At 39.5% G+C, this 18,453-nt stretch overlaps 1 protein-coding gene across 1 annotated transcript in view; it reads left to right on the top strand.

The window, feature by feature from the left end:
• Positions 1–18,453, top strand: part of DZANK1 (double zinc ribbon and ankyrin repeat domains 1) — a 109,661-nt gene that overhangs the window by 46,063 nt on the left and 45,145 nt on the right. Inside the window, 3 exon segments of the mRNA XM_004614405.2 lie at positions 3,638–3,755; positions 13,491–13,604; positions 18,277–18,369. Coding sequence (XP_004614462.2) covers positions 3,638–3,755; positions 13,491–13,604; positions 18,277–18,369 — 325 coding nt within the window.

The following is an 18,453-nucleotide window of genomic DNA, read 5'->3' as shown; positions in this document are numbered from 1 at the left end:
GGGCATTCAGATAAGAAAGGAAGAAGTCAAACTCTCACTATTCGCAGACAGTATGATACTATATCTAGAGAAGCCTAAAACCTCTACTAAGAAACTCTTAGAAACAATTGACTTGTACAGTAAAGTCGCAGGCTATAAAATCAATACCCAAAAATCCATGGCCTTGCTATATGCAAACAATGAGACAGAGGAAAGGGACATGAAAAAAGCAATCCCGTTCACAATCGTGCCCCAGAAAATCAAGTACCTCAGAATCAGCTTAATTAAAGAAGTAAAGGACCTCTACAAAGAAAACTATAAAACGCTACTCCATGAAATAAAAGAGAACATGAGGAAATGGAAACATATTCCCTGCTCATGGATAGGGAGAATCAACATTGTCAAAATGGCAATACTCCCCAAAGTATTATACAGATTTAACATGATCCCTATAAGGATACTCATGACATTCTTCAAAGAAATGGATCAAGCAATCCTGAAATTCATATGGAACAATAAGTGCCCACAGATAGCTAAAAAAACTCTTGAAAAAAAGATGATGGGAGGCATCACCCTCCCCAACCTTAAACTTTACTACAAAGCGGTAACAATTTTTTTTTTTTTACCATTTCTGAAAATTTTTTTTATTAGTTTATTTTTAATTAGAGAGTCATCATGAGGGTACAGTTACAGATCCATACATCTTTGTGCTCATGTTTCCCCCATACAAAGTTCGATAACCCATCCCTTCACTAGTGCCCATTCTCCACCACCAGTAAACCCAACATCCCTCCCCCCCTCCCCAGTCCCGTCTCCCCCCACCCCACCCTGCCACTATGGCAGGGAATTCCCTTTTGTTCTCTCTCTCTGATTAGGTGTTGTGGTTTGCAATAAAGGTGTTGAGTGGCCATTGTGTTCAGTCTCTAGTCTGTATTCGGCCCGCATCACCCTTCCCCCACATGACCTCCAACCACATTTTACTTGGTGGTCCCTTCCCTGAGTTACCCAGAATGAGAGACCAGCCGAAAGCGGTAACAATTAAAACAGCATGGTACTGGAACAAAGGCAGAGCCGCAGACCAATGGAACAGAGTGGAATATCCCTACACACAACCCCAAATGTATGATCATCTAATCTTTGATAAGCGGGCAAGAAATGTGAAGTGGAGCAAGGAAAGCCTCTTTAACAAATGGTGCTGGCAAAATTGGACAACCACATGCAAAAGAATGGGCTTAGACCTCGATCTGACACCTTGCACAAAAATCAGATCAAAATGGATTAAAGACCTCAACATCAGACCACAATCCATAAGGTACATCAAAGTCAAGGTCGTCAAAACCCTCCATGATATTGAAGCTAAAGGTATCTTCAAAGATGACACGGAACTAAGCAATCAAGTAGAAACAGAGATAAGCAAATGGGACTATATTAAACTAAGAAGCTTCTGCACCGAAAAAGACACAGTGACCAGAATACAAAGGCAATCTACAGAATGGGAAAGGATATTCACCCAGTCACCCAGTACCCATTAGATAAAGGGTTGATATCAAGGGTATACAAAGCACTGGTTGAACTCTACAAGAAGAAAACATCCAACCCCATCAGAAAATAGGCTGAAGAAATGAATAGAAACTTTTCCAAGGAAGAGATACGAATGGCTAAAAGGTACATGAAAAAATACTCTGCATCACTAATCATCAGGGAGATGCAGATCAAAATAACCATGAGATACCACCTCACACCACAGAGACTAGCACACATCCAAAAGAACAAAAGCAACCACTGTTGGAGAGGATGTGGGGAGAAAGGGACCCTTCTACACTGCTGGTGGGAGTGCCAACTGGTCCAGCCCCTTTGGAAACAATATGGAAGCTTCTCAAAAAATTAAAAATTGAGCTTCCATTTGATCCAGCAATACCACTTCTTGGAATATATCCTGGAGAAACAAAAAAGCATAGTCGAAATGACATCTGCACTTATATGTTCATTGTGGCACTGTTTACAATAGCCAGAATCTGGAAAAAACCCAAGTGCCCGAGAACAGATGACTGGTTAAAGAAACTTTGGTGCATCCATATAATGGAATACTATGCAGCTGTTAGAAAAGATGAAGTCATGAACTTTGCATATAAGTGGATCAACATGCAAAGTATTATGCTAAGTGAAATGAGCCAGAAAGAGAGGGACAGACATAGAATGACTGCACTCATATGTGGAACATTAAATAACAGAGTAGGAAACTAACACCCAAGAATAGTAGTATATAATACTAAGAGGTGGGCTCCATAGCTTGGAAGCTGGCCTCATGTGCTGGGGGAAATACATCCCAGAGAGAAGGGAACACCAAGTAAAATGTGATTGGAGATCCCGCGCGGGAAGGGAGATGCGTGCTGAAAGTAGACTAGAGACTGAACATGGTGGCCACCCAATCTCCTATTGCAAACCACAACAACCCAAAAGGAGAGAAAGAACAAATTGGAATGCCCTGCCACAGAGGCAGGATAGGGTGGGGGGGATGGGATTGGGGGGTGGGAGGGATACTGGGTTCATTGGTGATGGAGAATGGACACTGGTGGAGGGATGGGCTCTTGAACATTGTATGAGGGAAACACAAGCACGAAAATATGTAAATCTGTAACTATACCCTCACAGTGACTCACTAATTAAAAAATAAGTTAAAAAAGAAATTAGCATATATCTATGCATATATACATAGATATATATAAACACACAATGGAATACAGTTCAGCTGTAAGAAAAGATAAGATGTTACATTTTATTATAACGTAGAGGGCATCATGCTAAGTGAAATGAGTTAGGAGAAAGGGAATTATTGAATGATTTTCATATGTGGAATATAAAGAAGGCTAGAGAGTACACAATAAACAGGAAAATATAAACATGATATTGTCAGCAGAACTGATGAAGTCAGTGGAGGCAGAGGTGTGAGAATGGACACAGTGGCAGGGTTGAAGAATATTGGCTCTAAGTGATGGGTATGGTGTAGGAGCTCCATAAGCCTAGAACGTGAATATTATACCTGCAAATATGGACACTGTGGCACTTTTTTTTTCAAAGAGTTTGGAATAATGATGTAATTCATGATAACAAAAATTAGTACAGGCAACTAAACACTCCAGTGCACAGTATCCAAACATGATAGATGCTATGGACAGATTAGATAAATTACAGGATCAGAAATCAACCTTCTCAATAGACTTCCAGAGTGCCAGGAGGGATCTAGCACTCATATTGGGCTTGGTGGCAAGGAAAGAAGTCAGAAAGTGTAATGCAGACATTTCTCGAATTTGGGGCTCACTCTTCTAACACATCAAATTTAGTGTAATAGGAAAAGCCAGAGCCCACACCAGCTAGGGCTCAAGGCTGCTGATTAAACTCCTTCCATCAGAAAGTGAGATAAACCAGCCACAGGCAAAGTGCACCTGTGGCTCCCTGGGTGAGTTCACTTTGCAGTGAAATAAAAAGAAAACTTTCTTCCACTCTGACCTCATTTCATAACTGAGAGTTGTCTGCTTTTTCTTTCCTTGTATTTTAAAAAATGATGTTTAAACCATATTTGAAAGTTTCCGATTTCTGCCTTTTATTCTCAATATATACTCTGAGCACTGTGCCCAGCGGGGGTCCTCTCCTGTTGCAGGTGTGCCCGTTGCCTTGCCACCCGCCCAGCTGATCCTTTTGCTCGCTTCTGTCAAGAATGTGGCTCTCCTGTCCCGCCCGTATCTGGCTATCGTCTCCCACCACCTGAAGGAGCACAGGTGAGCAACAGGATTCTTCAAACTTCTTTCATTTGTTTATCTGATTTGGGGGTTTGTTTGCGGGCAACACTCAGGGCTTACTCCTGGCTTAGAACTCACTTGGGACTGTCTTGGGGGACCTGTTGGGTGCCGGGATCAAAACCAGGTCAACCCTCTCTACTATCTCTCCAGCTCCCTGGTTTATCTGATTTTCATTTACAGTGGTAGCTCTGTACTTAGCTAGTGTATAGGCATCACAAATACAAATGTTTATTGAAAGAACTACCGGTAAATTAATCTCTTAATATTCAGATTTCAGCTTAAGAATGAAAATTCTGGTTTGTAGTGCCATTTCTTTGGCATGCACTGACTAGAAAGAAACTGAAATGTTACTGACTAAAAATCAAGCCTAAATTGATAAATACATTTTTGTTTATATCATGATACATATTTCCTTACATAACAAGGAAATATATTCGATAAACAAATACAGAAAAGTCCTAATTGCAGATTTATATGTTTTAAGATATATCATTATGTCTGAAGAATCTGTTTGTATAAACTCTTAAGTATTGGCATATCTAAATGATAAAACTTTGGCTAATTAAGTATAGATAACAATTGATTTTATTCTACCACTAATTTTGTTGTTAGAAGATATACTTAGCCTGGACTTGCTCTAAGCCCTTGTTCTCCTTTGACCAAGAATCTCGATTGCATGTATAATTAATTAATTATTTCTTGGGGGGCTTTTTGGGTCACACCCAGCAATGCACAGGGGTTACTCCTGGCTCTGCACTCTGGAATTACTCCTGGCAGTGCTGGGGGGATCATATGGGATGCTGGGAATCGAACCCCGGTTGGCCTCCTGCAAGGCAAACACCCTACCTGCTGTGCTATTGCTCCAGCCTCCTCACTTGCATGTCTAGATGCTTTTTTGCTTGCCTATTTCCACATGGTAAAGCCTGTGTTCTCTCTCAAATTTACTCTTCCCCCTTACATCTTTCTAAATAAGTTTCAATGAAAACTTCTTGCTTTGAAAGAGAGAGAGAAAGAAAGAAAGAAAGAAAGAAAGGAAAAGAAAGAAGAGAAAAGAAAGGAAAGAGAAAAAAAGAAAAGAAAATATACTCAGTCTAATAAAAATCAGAACTTTCACCAGTGTCTTCAGAATTTTCATACTTCAAAACTTTAGGGTTTTTTGGATTAGGGATTACAAAATGGAATAAAAGAATATGTGATATTGAGTGGAAAATGACCACTTAAAGATAGTTGTTTAGAAAAAGTTACTAATTCAATTGTGAATTACAAGGTCAGAATTTCAGAACTGTGCATTCAAGCCAAAGGATCAACTGGATATGCTGTAGAAGTTAATTTACTTTCACTATATATTTTGAGATTCTTTGAAGAAGATAATAACACATATGAAATATAGCAGCCCCCATTGGTTTTAATTTTCCCGACTTCTTTTGGTTGGTGCACTGTTAAAGTTACTTCACAGACCTCCAAACAGGCTTTCAAAATTTTCTTTGTTTTCAAAGGAAGTTAATCAGATATTACATATTTTAAAAAGATCAAATTTGTCAATATCTATATTGTCCCTAAAATTATATTGATCAGTATGGTATGATTTATAGACATTTTATTTTATCTTTTATGTCTCCCTTACATTTTATGGACTAGAGCGATAGCACAGCGGGTAGGGTGTCACTTTATGGACTAGAGCGATAGCACAGCGGGTAGGGTGTTTGCCTTGCACTCGACTGACCCCGGGTTCAATTGCTCTGTCTCTCTCAGAGAGCTCAACAAGCTACTGAGAATATCCCACTTGCTCGGCAGAGCCTGTGGCGTATTTGGTATGCCAAGAACAATAACAACAAGTTTGACAATGGAGATGTTACTAGTGCCCGCTTGAACAAATCGATGAACAATGGGATGACAGTGCTACAACAGTGTTCCACTTTATAAAAACACTGTAGTTTACAATAATGTATAGACAGTTTTGTAATTTAAGCTCTTTTAGTTTTTTGGCCATACCTGGCTGTGCTCAGGACCCACTCCTGACTCTTTCCAGGGATCACTTCTGGTGGGTTTAGGGAACCAAATGGGGTGCAGGGAATCAAACCTGGGTTGGTTACATGCACAGCAAGTGCCTTCCTAATGGTACCATTGCTCAGACACTATATAGTTTCTTTCTTGTAGCTGCTTTGCTCTTGCTGCAGGACAGGGATGATGCTAGGAGTTGTCATTGAAATGGGTTCCCTAATTTTGATGAGGCTAATATTATACCAGAGTGGCAGAAGCCAAGTGACAGCACTTTACTGCCAAAAGAAGGTAGCACATCTTTGTAAAGGGAGGTAGTGACATCAATAATTTGAATCTGGGGCTGGAGATAGTGCAGGAGTTAAGGTGTTTGCCTTGCAGGCTGCTGATCCCTGTTTGATCCCTGACATCACATATGGTCCCATGAGCACTGCCAGGTGTGGCCTCCAAACAGACTTAACAAAAAATCAGTTTGGTGATAGTGTTCCCAGGAATGGAGTAGAAGTGCAGCTTACTAGTGTATTAGTTGATCTATATTGAAAAAAAAAAAGAAAAGAAAAAACAGTAGGTATTATTGCCACAGGCCTACTTAATACAGTCACTGTCACTGTCATCCTGTTGTTCGTCGATTGCTCGAGTGCGCACCAGTAACGTCTTCATTCGTCTCTATCGATACAGCAGACCATCCAAATCATCCAGTCTCTAGGCTGAAGTAGTTTACAAACCTGAGTTCTTTGAAATGATATTGGTTCTTGGAAATGGACCTCACGTAATTATAAGTACATGTCATAAATCCTCCTCAAAGTCTTTTCTCAATATTTGTTTCCCTTACGAAAGTGTCTATTTATTGGGGAAAAGTAGTTGCTTAAACCTTTTGAGATTATTGGCACTGAATGATACTAATGTTTACAAAACCGAAATAGTGACTCTGGCCCACCAGTTGAGTGGTCAGATGTATTTTTTTTTTCTTTTTGGGTCACACCAGTGATGCACAGGGATTACTCCTGGCTCTGCACTCAGGAATCACTCCTGGCAGTGCTCCAGAGGACCCAATGGCATGCTGAGAATTGAACCCAGGTTGACTATGTGCAAGGTAGACGCCCTACCCGCTACACTATGGCTCTAGTCCTAGAATGGTCAGATGCATTACGAGAATTTGTGTTTTGTACACTTATGTTTGCTATATATTCCTGATTTATTAATCCTTTTATCATCACAAAATGTCTCATGATGGGTATTTTTTCAACTTTTTAAAAATTGCCTTTTTTTTTTTGCTTTTTTTTTTTTTTTTTTAGTTCACACCCGGCGATGCACAGGGGTCACTCCTGGCTCTGCACTCAGGAATTAGCCCTGGTGGTGCTCAGGGGACCGTATGGGATGCTGGAAATCGAACCTGGGTCGGCCGAGTGCAAGGCAAATGCCCTACCCGCTGTGCTATCACTCCAGCCCCAACTTTTTAAAAATTGAAACTCTGTGAATTACAAAGTTACAAAATTATTCATGATTGAATTTCAGGGGTTCAGTGTTCAAGCAAATATTTACCTTTTTCATGTGTTCTTTATTTATGTAAATAATTTTTATGGTTACTCTTTACACTATATGTCTTATTCTATATAGAGCTTTACTTGCTGCCTACTTGTATCTCTGAGTTTATGGTATGTGTCTAGTAGACAGCACCTAGTTGGATCTTGCCTTATCTCCAGTCTGACTGCCTCTGCCATTTAAGTGTGGTGTTTCACTTGTTTTTATTGATATGACAGGATTAACATGTGCCATTTTTTGCTTTGTTCTTCTAATGTCTAATAGCAAGCACCTTTTGTGTTAAGTAATTTAAATTTGTTGCCATAATTGCCCACTTGAGCAAATCAAAGAACAATGGGACGACAGTGCTACAGTGCAGTGCTTTCCTTGGCCTTGGACATTAATTTAAAGTTACTTTAAAATTCCTACATGGATTTTAAAAACCAACTTTTGAGGTTGCTATTTGGGGGTGTTTGGGGCAAACCTGGCAATATTCAGAGGCTCTGTGGCTCAGGAGTCACTTCTGGCTATGATCAGGAACCATATACATCCTGGGTATTGAACCAAGGTCAGCCACATGAAGCCAAGCATCTTGATCCTTGCACTGTCTTTTCCAACCACTTTCATATAAGGCTTTAGGGATTGAAAAATGCCCTTCAAGGTATCATAGTCACTTCAGAAAATTATCTTAAATTCAGTAAAAGTGTAGAAAATTTACTCTATTTTCTTTATCTCTCCATTTATTTTATATATTATTATCTATACACATATATAAAGCTAATTATTATAAAATAAAATTGCAGATTCAAAAACCTTTTGTTTAGAGAGGAGAAATAATGTTATTGATTCATTATTTATCCATTTATTTATGGTATATAGTCTCATTTTTCTGTAAACTCAAGTGTAAAATCTAGTGCCACTTATTTTCTACCTGAAGGAATTCCTTTACTAAAGCATGTTTACTCTTAATTTTCTGTCTTTCTTTCATCTGAGAATGTTTATTTTACCTTCACTTTTGATAGAGAGTATTACTGGATGTATAATTCTCAATTGATGTTTTTCTTTAATTTTAGCTTCTGGAATATGTTGTTCTTTTTTCCTCTTGCCACTGTGGATTTTGGTGTTTATTCCAGTAGTTTTATTCTCTTTCTACTTTAAAGATTTTCTACTTGTCTTTAATGTTTAACATTGTTTTGGTATGGATCTTATTGTATTTATCTTTCTTGAATTGACTGCATTTATTAGATCTGTAGATTAGTTTTTTTTTCTAATGTGGAAATTTTGGAGCCATTATTTCATCAAATTTATTTTCTGTCACTTTCCCTCTCTTTCCCTTCTGGGCTTCTATTTGGAGTTGCTTGTCCTATAGGCTATGAAGCTCCATTTTCTTGTTACCTTTTTGATTAATTTATTTTCTGGAGTGGCCCACATCCAGCACCAGTATTCCGAGGCTGTTCCTGACTCTGTGCTCAGAGGCCACTCCTGAAGGGGCTGCTGCTCAAGGGTCACCTCAGGTGGTGTTCATAGGATTAATATGCCGTGCAGGGGATTCAAACCAGGATCAGCAACATGCAAGGCATGCGCTTTTTCCCCTGTACTATCTCACTGATTACTATTTTTCTCAATCTTTATTCTCAACATAAATTTAACAGAAAATTTATGTTGAACTACATATATATTTATATATAGTATATAAAAAGCAAATATATATTATATATTATATATATATTTTTATATAGGTGACTTTTTAGGTCACACCCGGCAATGTACAGGGGTTACTACTGGCTCATGCACTCAGGAATTAACTCCGGTGGTGCTCAGGGGACCATATGGGATGTTGGGAATTGAACCCTGGTTGGCCGCATGCAAGGCAAACACCCTACCCGCTGTGCTATCGCTCCAGCCCATATGTTGAACTATTTTAAGGTTCACTGACTACTTCTGATGACTGTTGATCTCTCTGGAAATTTCAAAACTTCACTTATTTAACTTTCCTATGTTAGGGTTTTGCCGCAAAGAGGCCGCGCGATATCTTTAGCCTTCTTCTCCCTCTGGGAGAAACTGGCAATCTTCTGAGAGTTTCCTTCCCACATGGGACAGCTTTGCAAGCTTTCCATGGTGTATTCATATGCAAAATCCAGTAACAAGCTGGATCTCATTCCCCTGACCCTGAAGAGCCCCCAGTGCAACATTGTTAGGAAGGCTGAGTCTAGATGGACTTCTAAGATCTCAGGGAAAGGACGAAATGAGATGTTACTGAGCCCGCCCGAGAAATCGGTGATTAACGGGATTTTGTGATTTGTGATGTTAGGGTTTTAATTTGGTCTTTATTTTATAATTTTTGTCTATTAAGACAGAATAGTAATTAAAAAATTAGATTTTCTTATTTTTATAATTATCACCATGCTTTCTCTAATTTTTAAATAGGTTTCTTTTATTTTTTGAACATGTTGATAATAATTGTTTGAATTTTTTGCTAATTCTAATATCTGGACATACTCAGAGAAAATTTCTTTTCTGAGTATAGGTCACCTTTTTGGTTTTCTTTTTCATGATTTTTCCTTTAAGTTTTAGACCTTTAGATAATATACTTCAGTAATTCTGAATTATTATTTCTCCTAGTATTTTTTATTTTTTATTTTTATTATTATTATTATTATTATTTTTTGCTTTTTGGGTCACACCCTGCAATGCACAGAGTTACTCCTGGCTCACGCACTCAGGAACTACTCCTGGCGGTGCTCAGGGGACCATATGGGATGCTGGCAATCAAACCCAGGTCGGCCTAGTGCAAGGCAAATGCCCTACCTGCTGTGTTATTGCTCCAGCACCCAGTATTGTTTATTTTGTTTGCTGCTTGGATTTAATCTTTCATGTCCAAAACTCTTGGCCTTGGGTTTTAAAAAATTTTATTATTAAAATTTATTTATAAAATTTATTTAAAAAATTTATATTACCAAGCAGTAAGGGAAGAGATGGGAAGAAGGAAGAGGTGTACTAAAAGTAATATATGGAAATTGGTGGAAAGTGTGATGGCAGAGTGAAGTAAATTTTATATCAATAACCATAAAAGTCAACGCTATTGTAACCATGTTACCTAGACTGTACTAAATTTAAAAAGTTAAAGTCTTCATATATATCTACCCTGCAATGTCTGGAAACTGTTAGGACCTGAATTTGTGCCTCAACACCTTGATTCAGTGAGGCTTCTATTTTTTTGCTGTTGGTGCTATGTATGAGTTGGGAAGAATATTCAAACTTTAGGCTGTTTTCAGATCTGTCCTAGTTTTTTTTTTTTTCTTTGTGGGTGACACTGGGCGATGCACAGGGGTTACTCCTGGCTCTGCACTCAGGAATTACTCCTGGTGGTGCTCAGGGAACCATATGGGATTCTGGGAATTGGACCCAGGTCGGCCGAGTGCCAGGCAAATGCCCTACCCGCTGTGCTATCACTCCAGCCCCCTGTCCTAGCTTTTTTTCATCTCCTTGTGCATTCTTCTCCAGCTAGGGCATTTCTCTGGCTAACTTAGACCCATGATATTATTATGTTTGTACACAACAAACATGGAATTGACAACAGTTGGTAAGCTAATAGCTCTGAACAGAATTCACTCTAATTTCTGAAAGTGTTTTGCTTCAACATAGGCCCATTCTGACTATGGTGTACATACATGTCGCCTACCGTCAATTGAGCTGAGTGTAAGTCAAGTTCTCTCGAGATAATTTGCCTCTTGGACTCCTTTTAATCCTTGGATAGTTTGCTGGTCCATTGACTGCCTCAGTCAAGACTGTGATCTCAGTCTTGTGGAGCCACTGGATCTTCTGGTTGTTTTCACTAAGATTAACAATGTTCTAAATCAAGTGAGTGATTCTTATCAGCAGCCACAAAACAGCTGGTTTACACAGCCTGGAAGAACTAGTCCTTGGTAGTTTTCACAGTCCTTGGAAGAGCTACCATACTGATAAAACTGGAGAAGAATGGGAGCAGCCCCACACAAGAACCATTCAAACTTGTAGGATTTTTTTCTTTTTTAGAAAATAAAATTACGTTAGACACCGTGTGGTTTACAGAACTGTTAATGGTAGGGTTTCGTGCCTAAAACATTATCGTACCACACCTTCAACCCTAGTGTCCATCCGCCACTGTCTCAGTGTCTCACCCCCCTCCCTACACCCCTCATGATAAACTTCACTGAAGACAAGTTCTCAGTTTTTTTTGCCTTTGGGCATTTGTGATTCCACTATTATGTTTGTTTATATCTAGCATAGGAGAGCAATCATTTGGGTTCTGTCCCTCTCCTTCTGATTACTTTCACTCAACATGATTCTCTCCAGATCATACACATAGCAGCAATTTGCATGATTTTACATTTTTGCTGAATAGAATTCTACTGTGTATATGTACCATGGACTGGGACAATAGCACAGTGAGTGGGGTGTTTGCCTTGCATGTGGCCAACCTGCATTCGATTCCTCTGTCCCTCTCATAGAGCCCAGCAAGCTACCGAGAGTAGCTTGCTGGGCTCTATGAGAGCTACCGAGAGTAGTAGCACGGCAGAGCCTGGCAAGCTACCCATGGTATATTCAATATGAAAAAAACAGTAACAACAAGTCTCACAATGGAGATGTTACTGGTGCCCGCTTGAGCAAATTGATGAGCAATGGGATGACAGTGCTACAGTGATATGTACCATAGTTTCTTTATTCAGTCATTTGTTCTCAGACACTTTGTTTTTGGATTTTGGCTATTGTGAACAGTGCTTCATTGAACCACTGGAGTAAAAATATTTTTTCTGAATAGAGTTTTGGGTCCCTGGGTGGTGCATGCCAAGAAGTGGAATTGCTGGGTGATATAGAAACTCAATTCCTAGTTTTTTGAGAAATATCATATTGATTTCCAAAAGAGTTGAACAAGTCAACATTTCCACCAGAGTGAGTGAGGGCCACCTTTTAACTCCCACATCCATGCCCTCACTGGTTGATTTTGTTCTTTGTGTTGTGTGCCAGTCTTGCTATTGTATTCTGATAGCTCCTGACTGTATGATGTATGTTTTTCTTATGATAAGTGATGCAGAGCATTCTTTCATATACCTTTGGCCATCTGTATATCTTCTCTGAGGAAGTTTCCATTCATCTCTCTCCTCCATTTATTGATGAGATTGTGTTTTTCTCATATAGTTCTACCAGTGCTTTATATGTCTTGGATATCAACCCTTTGTCAGATGAATGGTGTGTAAATATTCTCCCCTATCTGTAGGATATCTTCTTATTCTGGACATCATTTTCTTCATGGTGCAAAATCTTGTTCACTGATTTAGTTCCATTTGTTTATCTTTGCTTCTGTTTGCTTGGCCATGCAGTGAATCATTGAAGATATGTCTAGCTTCACTGATTAAAGTTTGATATTAAGGTATTTAATCCATTTTGATTTGTCTTTTGTGCGTGGTATTAAAAGGGGGTCTCAACACTCTTTGGTGAAGAAATTTTTCTTGCTCCACTTCATATGTTTTGCTCCTTTATCAAAGATTAGGTCCATATACCAGAAACTCTGTCTCTCTCTGGACTCTAATTCTATTCTGTTGGTCTGAGAGTCTGTCCTTATTTCAGTACCACACTGTGTGAATACTAGAGCTTTATAGCATAGCTTGAAGTTGGGGAAAAAGAAAGCTATTTCCCCCTCCCTCCACCCAGTGATTGCTCTGGCTATTGGGGGGGGTGGGGGTTCATTACTCCTTATAATTTCAACAGCTTCTTCTTCTTTTTTTTGCTTTTGTTTGGGTCAGGGGTTATTCCTGGCTCTGATTACCCCTGGCAGTGCTCAGGGGACCCGGGTTTACCGAGTGCAAGGCAAATGCCCTACCCACTGTGCTATCACTCCAGCCCCTCAACAGCTTCTTATATGGAGCCCCATTCTTTCCAGTTTGTTGTCTGCCTTTGGTCAATATGTCTGCCATTTCAAAGTCTGAAATGGTTATTTAGGAAGTTACTCAACATTCTAATTGTACTTTGGAAAGATTTGTATTCAGTTATGCTGGTAAGACCTTTTTCTTTTCTTTCTTATGACATTTTGTTTTCTATAAAAGTGTGGTTTACTCTTAATGGGAAAATAAGAATAAAGGTAATTATTTTACAAAACCAAATTAAACCTCATATTCTAAGATCAGCTTCATCCCTTCGATTTTTTTTCCCTTGCAGATGGGTTTATGTGCAGAGTGTGGGACCCTGGTGCCCATGAACACACGCATCTGCGTGGTGTGTGAGGCCCCTCTCGCTCTACAGCTGCAGCCACAGGCCAGCCTGCGCTTGAAGGTAATTGAATATGATTCAGTAAAAAAAAGAGGACCAAATATGTCGATATAAATGTTTGAATAATCAAGATGCCTTTCTTCAAATGATGGAATTGGTTAGCAACTAATAGTCCAATGTCTGTGTTGTGACCATTCTTTTGAAAAGGCATGCTGCCCTAGAGTAACTTGCCCTGATAAATTCTAGTGATAAGGGGATTTATATATATATATATATACATACATATATATACATATATATATGTTCTCTGAACGTGAAATTAAAAAAATTTCATTACTACTAACGCTGACAGTTTTTCACTTCATATATTTAAATTTGAGTATTGAAAATAGTATGGACTTACACGTGGTCAATCTGGGTTCAATCCCTGACATCCCATATACTCCCCCAAGCATCACCAGGAATGATCTTTGTTTGGAGTTGATTTTGGGGCCACACCCACTGGTGCTTAGTGCTTATTCCTGGCTTTGCACTCAGAGTTCCCTCCTGGCAGCACTTGGGGGCCTATCTGGGGTACCAAGGATTGATTTTTTATTTAATCTGATTTTGTTATTTTAATGTTCTTATAACTAGTGACTTCCCAGTAATTCTTTTTTAAAAAATTTTATTTTATTGAATCACCATGAGATACAGTTTACAAGCTTTCATGTTTGAGTTAGAATCATACAATGTTCAAACACTCATCCCTCCACCAGTGCACATTCCCCACCACCAATATCCTTGGTATAACCCCCCTTTCTTACCCTCCCCCTGCCTCCATGCCAGACACTTTCCCACATACTCTCTCTCTACTTTTGGGCATTATGGTTTGCAGCACAGATACTGAAAGGCCATCACTTTTGGTCCTTCATCTACTTTCAGCACACATCTCCCATCCTGTTACATGCTTCCAACCATCATTTTCTTAGTGATCTCTTCTCTATTCAAGCTGCCTTCTCCCTCCAATCATGAGGCAGGCTTCAAACTATGGAGCAATCTTCCTGGCCCTTGTGTCTTACCATCCTTGGGTGTCAGTCTCATGTTATTTTATACTTAAGGATCAATTTTACAATGAGAATTTGAAATGCATAAAGTAAAATTTTTAGCAAGAGCCTAATGTTTGTACTCAATGTAAAATTAGAATGGTAATTTTCTAAAATGACCTGTGGCCTCTATTTGGGTAAAATATATATAATTTTAGGAGAAAAAAGAGAAGCCCATTTTCCCTTTTATTCCCAAGATCTTCTTCACAATGAAAAGATCTAAAGTGACAGGATATACAGACCTCCAGAAAAGAGACTGGCCCTATGTGCTCCCCCAATAAGGTCCCCAAAGCAGATCAGAACTGATTCCTGAGTGCAGAGTCAGAAGTTAGCCCTGAGTACTTCTGGGTGTGGTCCAAAACCCAGACCCCGAACCCAGACTTCAGAAATGAAATTTTGAAGAATTGGAAGAGCCAAAGTCAAGTTCATGTAAATTTTCTAATTTCTTTATTAGTTGACTCTAAGTTGACAATTTTCAGAATAGATTTTCGGGGTGTTGGGGGCAGGGGCAGTTTTTGGTACACACCCAGCAATGCTCAGAGCTTACTCTTGGCTCTGAGTTCAGAGATCACTTCTGGTGGTGCTTGGGGGACTGTATGGGGCGCCAGGGATATAACCTGGGTTGACTGGGCAAGGCAAATACCCTACTTGCTGTGTTAATACTCCTGCCTTTTTTCAAATCTTAAGAATATTTAAAAAATTTTTATTAAACACCATGATTTACGAAGTTGATCATAATATAGTTGTTTCAAGTATTCAGTGTTCCAACACTAATCTTACCACCAGTGTGATCTTCCCTCCACCAATGTTCCAGTTTCCCACTCACCCCCCTAAGCCTGCCTTCATAGCAGCTGCAAACAATTTATGTTATATTTCTAATTACATATATCTCACAATGGTGTTGCTAAATTCATCGTCTGAGGATTTACTGAATTGTTTGGTGCTAGCTGAGCCTTCTGTGCTATTGTGTTCACTCATTGAGCTTAATGGATCCTATGCAACTTTCTTTTATAATTTGCTATGTTCCTATTGGGCTGCCAATTCTATGAGGTGTAATACTGGAGCTGTGAAACTGGGACAATTCAACTAGTCTCTGAGATTAGTTGTGGAGCTGGGAAGCCCATTGAAGGATGTTGGGTGTGGGTAGGTGCTGTGCTGGGCCTCTTGGCAGTGTGGGATCTTGGCCCACCCCATCCTGAAGAAGGGTCCAGAGAGCTCAGCCTGGAGACCAGCATTACCTGGGATGACTCAGTAGCAGCAAGATTGGTCCAACCTTACACACCTTTCAAAGTTACCATTGAAGGCTGCCATAGAACTCTGGAAGCTTGCTTCCATATTTCTTATGCATGAGAGAAAAGAATAAACTTTTTTTTTCTCTTCTTAAACCACTACTACTTTATTCAGCCATTACAGCAGAACCAAGTCATAATAGAATATTATTGATAATGCGTGATAATAATATCATTCCAAACTCTTTGAAACAGGAAGAGCAGGGGTAATGTTGTCAGTCAAGTTCATTTTACAGTGATGTACCACATAATATCATTTCAGTTATGATCTATTGCACATGCAAGGGTATTCCCTATGTAACCTACCTGTGTAGTGGGCTATGACATCCATGTTTATGCAAGTATATATATATATATATATATATTTTTTTTCTTTTTGGGTCCAGAAGTAACCTGGCGATGCACAGGGGTTACTTCTGGCTCTGCACTCAGGAATCACTCCTGGCAGTGCTCAGGGAACCATATGGGATTCTGGGAATCGAACCCAGGTCGGCTGCATGTAAGGCAAACGCCCTACCCGCTGTGCTATTGCTCCAGCCCCTAACATGTATCTTTTTTTTTTTTTTGGTTTTTTTTGGGTCACACCCAGCGATGCTCAGGGGTTACTCCTGGCTTTGCACTCAGGAATTACTCCTGACAGTGCTTAGGGGACCATATGGGATGCCGGGGATTGAACCCAGTTCAGCCGCATGCAAGGCAAATACCCTACCCGCTGTGCTATCGCTCTGGCCCCCCTAACATGTATCTTAAACAACACGTGTACTACCTTTAGTTTTGAAATCTAAAGTCTTCCTATTTTGTGGAATGATAGAGAGGAACAAATGTATGAAATAGTTTTCCTTTCAATATGCAGAATCCAACTGAAGATAAAACACAGGATGTATATAATCATTAGTATCATTAAATCCAGGAGTGATCCTTTCTAAAATGCAATTTGTATGAAAGAAAAAGATTGTCACTTATTCTCATCTCCTACTACTTTGGCAAGAAAAGTTTTACTCCTGTGACTAAGTTGGATCCATTAATTGCTCTAATTCATCTATATTTGTTCCAAACACTGTGAAGAGATGGAAAATGAAAGTACTGACTTTTTCCTTCTTTTTTGGCAGTGCTGAGGATATAGTATATATAATATGGGACCTTATATATAAGAATGTGCTCTCTACATCTGAGACACATCTTTGGTCCCTGACTTTTATTATTTATTTGTTTATTATTATTATTTTTTTGTGGAGCGGGGGCCATACCCTGAAGTGCTTAGGGCTTACTCTTGGCTCTTTGCTTACATATCAGAAGTGCTCAGGAGAACATATGTGGTTGTAGGGATTGAAATGGGGTTGACTACATACAAGGTAAGTGCCTTACGCCCTGTACTTTCTGCATAGCTCTGACCCCTGACTTAAAAAAAAATTCTTTCAGTATGTTTAGCATTCTTGGTATGGAAATCTAATGACAACCTCATTCCCAGATCATTCCTATGAAGGTATTTGAGTCTATGAGTGTATACAAAATGATTTTTGTGTTGGGTCATGTTCATCACTCTCTTAGGAAGTGAGTCATAGAATAGTGCCAGATAGTTAACTCAAGAGCCACACACACACAAACCACTACTTCCCCAAGAAGATTTTGCTTATTGAAATCAATCCAGAATGGCAGAGCACCACTTTGTCTTAGTGTTATCACAGGGAAAGGTATATATATTCCCTCATTAGACAATCAAGGTTATTATATTTTAATTAATTTTAGGTCATTCATTGCAGTGCTCAGAGGGGTTAGGGACCACTCAGTAACTCTGCCCTTTTATGAAGACCAGAAAGTTCAGTGCTTGTGTCCACCCATGTGGTCCTAAGGATCAGACTTGAGGCCTTCTTATTGTAAGTTTGAGCTTCACCCCTTTCAGCTCTGACAAATGCAGATTACATCATGAAAACTTTACACAGCTTTACAGAACACAGTAACGAGGGAGCACCAGGACTCCCTGAAAGCAAGTCTGTGGTGCTCTGCCATTTTGAAGAGAAGGTGGTAGGTCTTTCACTTCAGGAGATCTCTGGGCTGGGAACTGTGACTTTCTGGGGTGACCAGGTTCCCAGTAAGCAAGAGACCTTAGGATCTCCCACTCAGATCTGATTTGTCAGACTTCCATGTTCAAATGCATGTTCTTTGTCAGTGTGGGGATTTGTTTCTTTTAGAACCAGGCTCATTTGTCTGACGTGGTTGAAATTGCAATTAACCAATCCGGTTTCAGGGTTTGTGTGTTCCAGTAAGGTCTCTTGCTGGTTGATGATGAACTGGAACACTATCTGGTGATCTCTCTGCAGTTATTTACTCAAAGGACTATGTATCTATTTTTCTCTGTTTTTCAAGGAGAAAGTTATCTGCCGCACCTGTGGCACAGGGAATCCTGCTCACCTGAGCCACTGCGTCACCTGTGAGGGAGTCCTGCCTGCATCAACACAGGTAGAGTGACCGTATGTGCCAGCCTTTATTTAGTGGATCCTAAATGTTCAACACTAATGATAACAGAGATGTGTGATTTTGGAA

Source organism: Sorex araneus, chromosome 3 (genome assembly GCF_027595985.1).
Source record: "Sorex araneus isolate mSorAra2 chromosome 3, mSorAra2.pri, whole genome shotgun sequence".
Classification (NCBI taxonomy): domain Eukaryota; kingdom Metazoa; phylum Chordata; class Mammalia; order Eulipotyphla; family Soricidae; genus Sorex; species Sorex araneus.
Note: the sequence above shows the minus strand (reverse complement) of the source record. Positions and strands in the feature narration are given on the sequence as shown.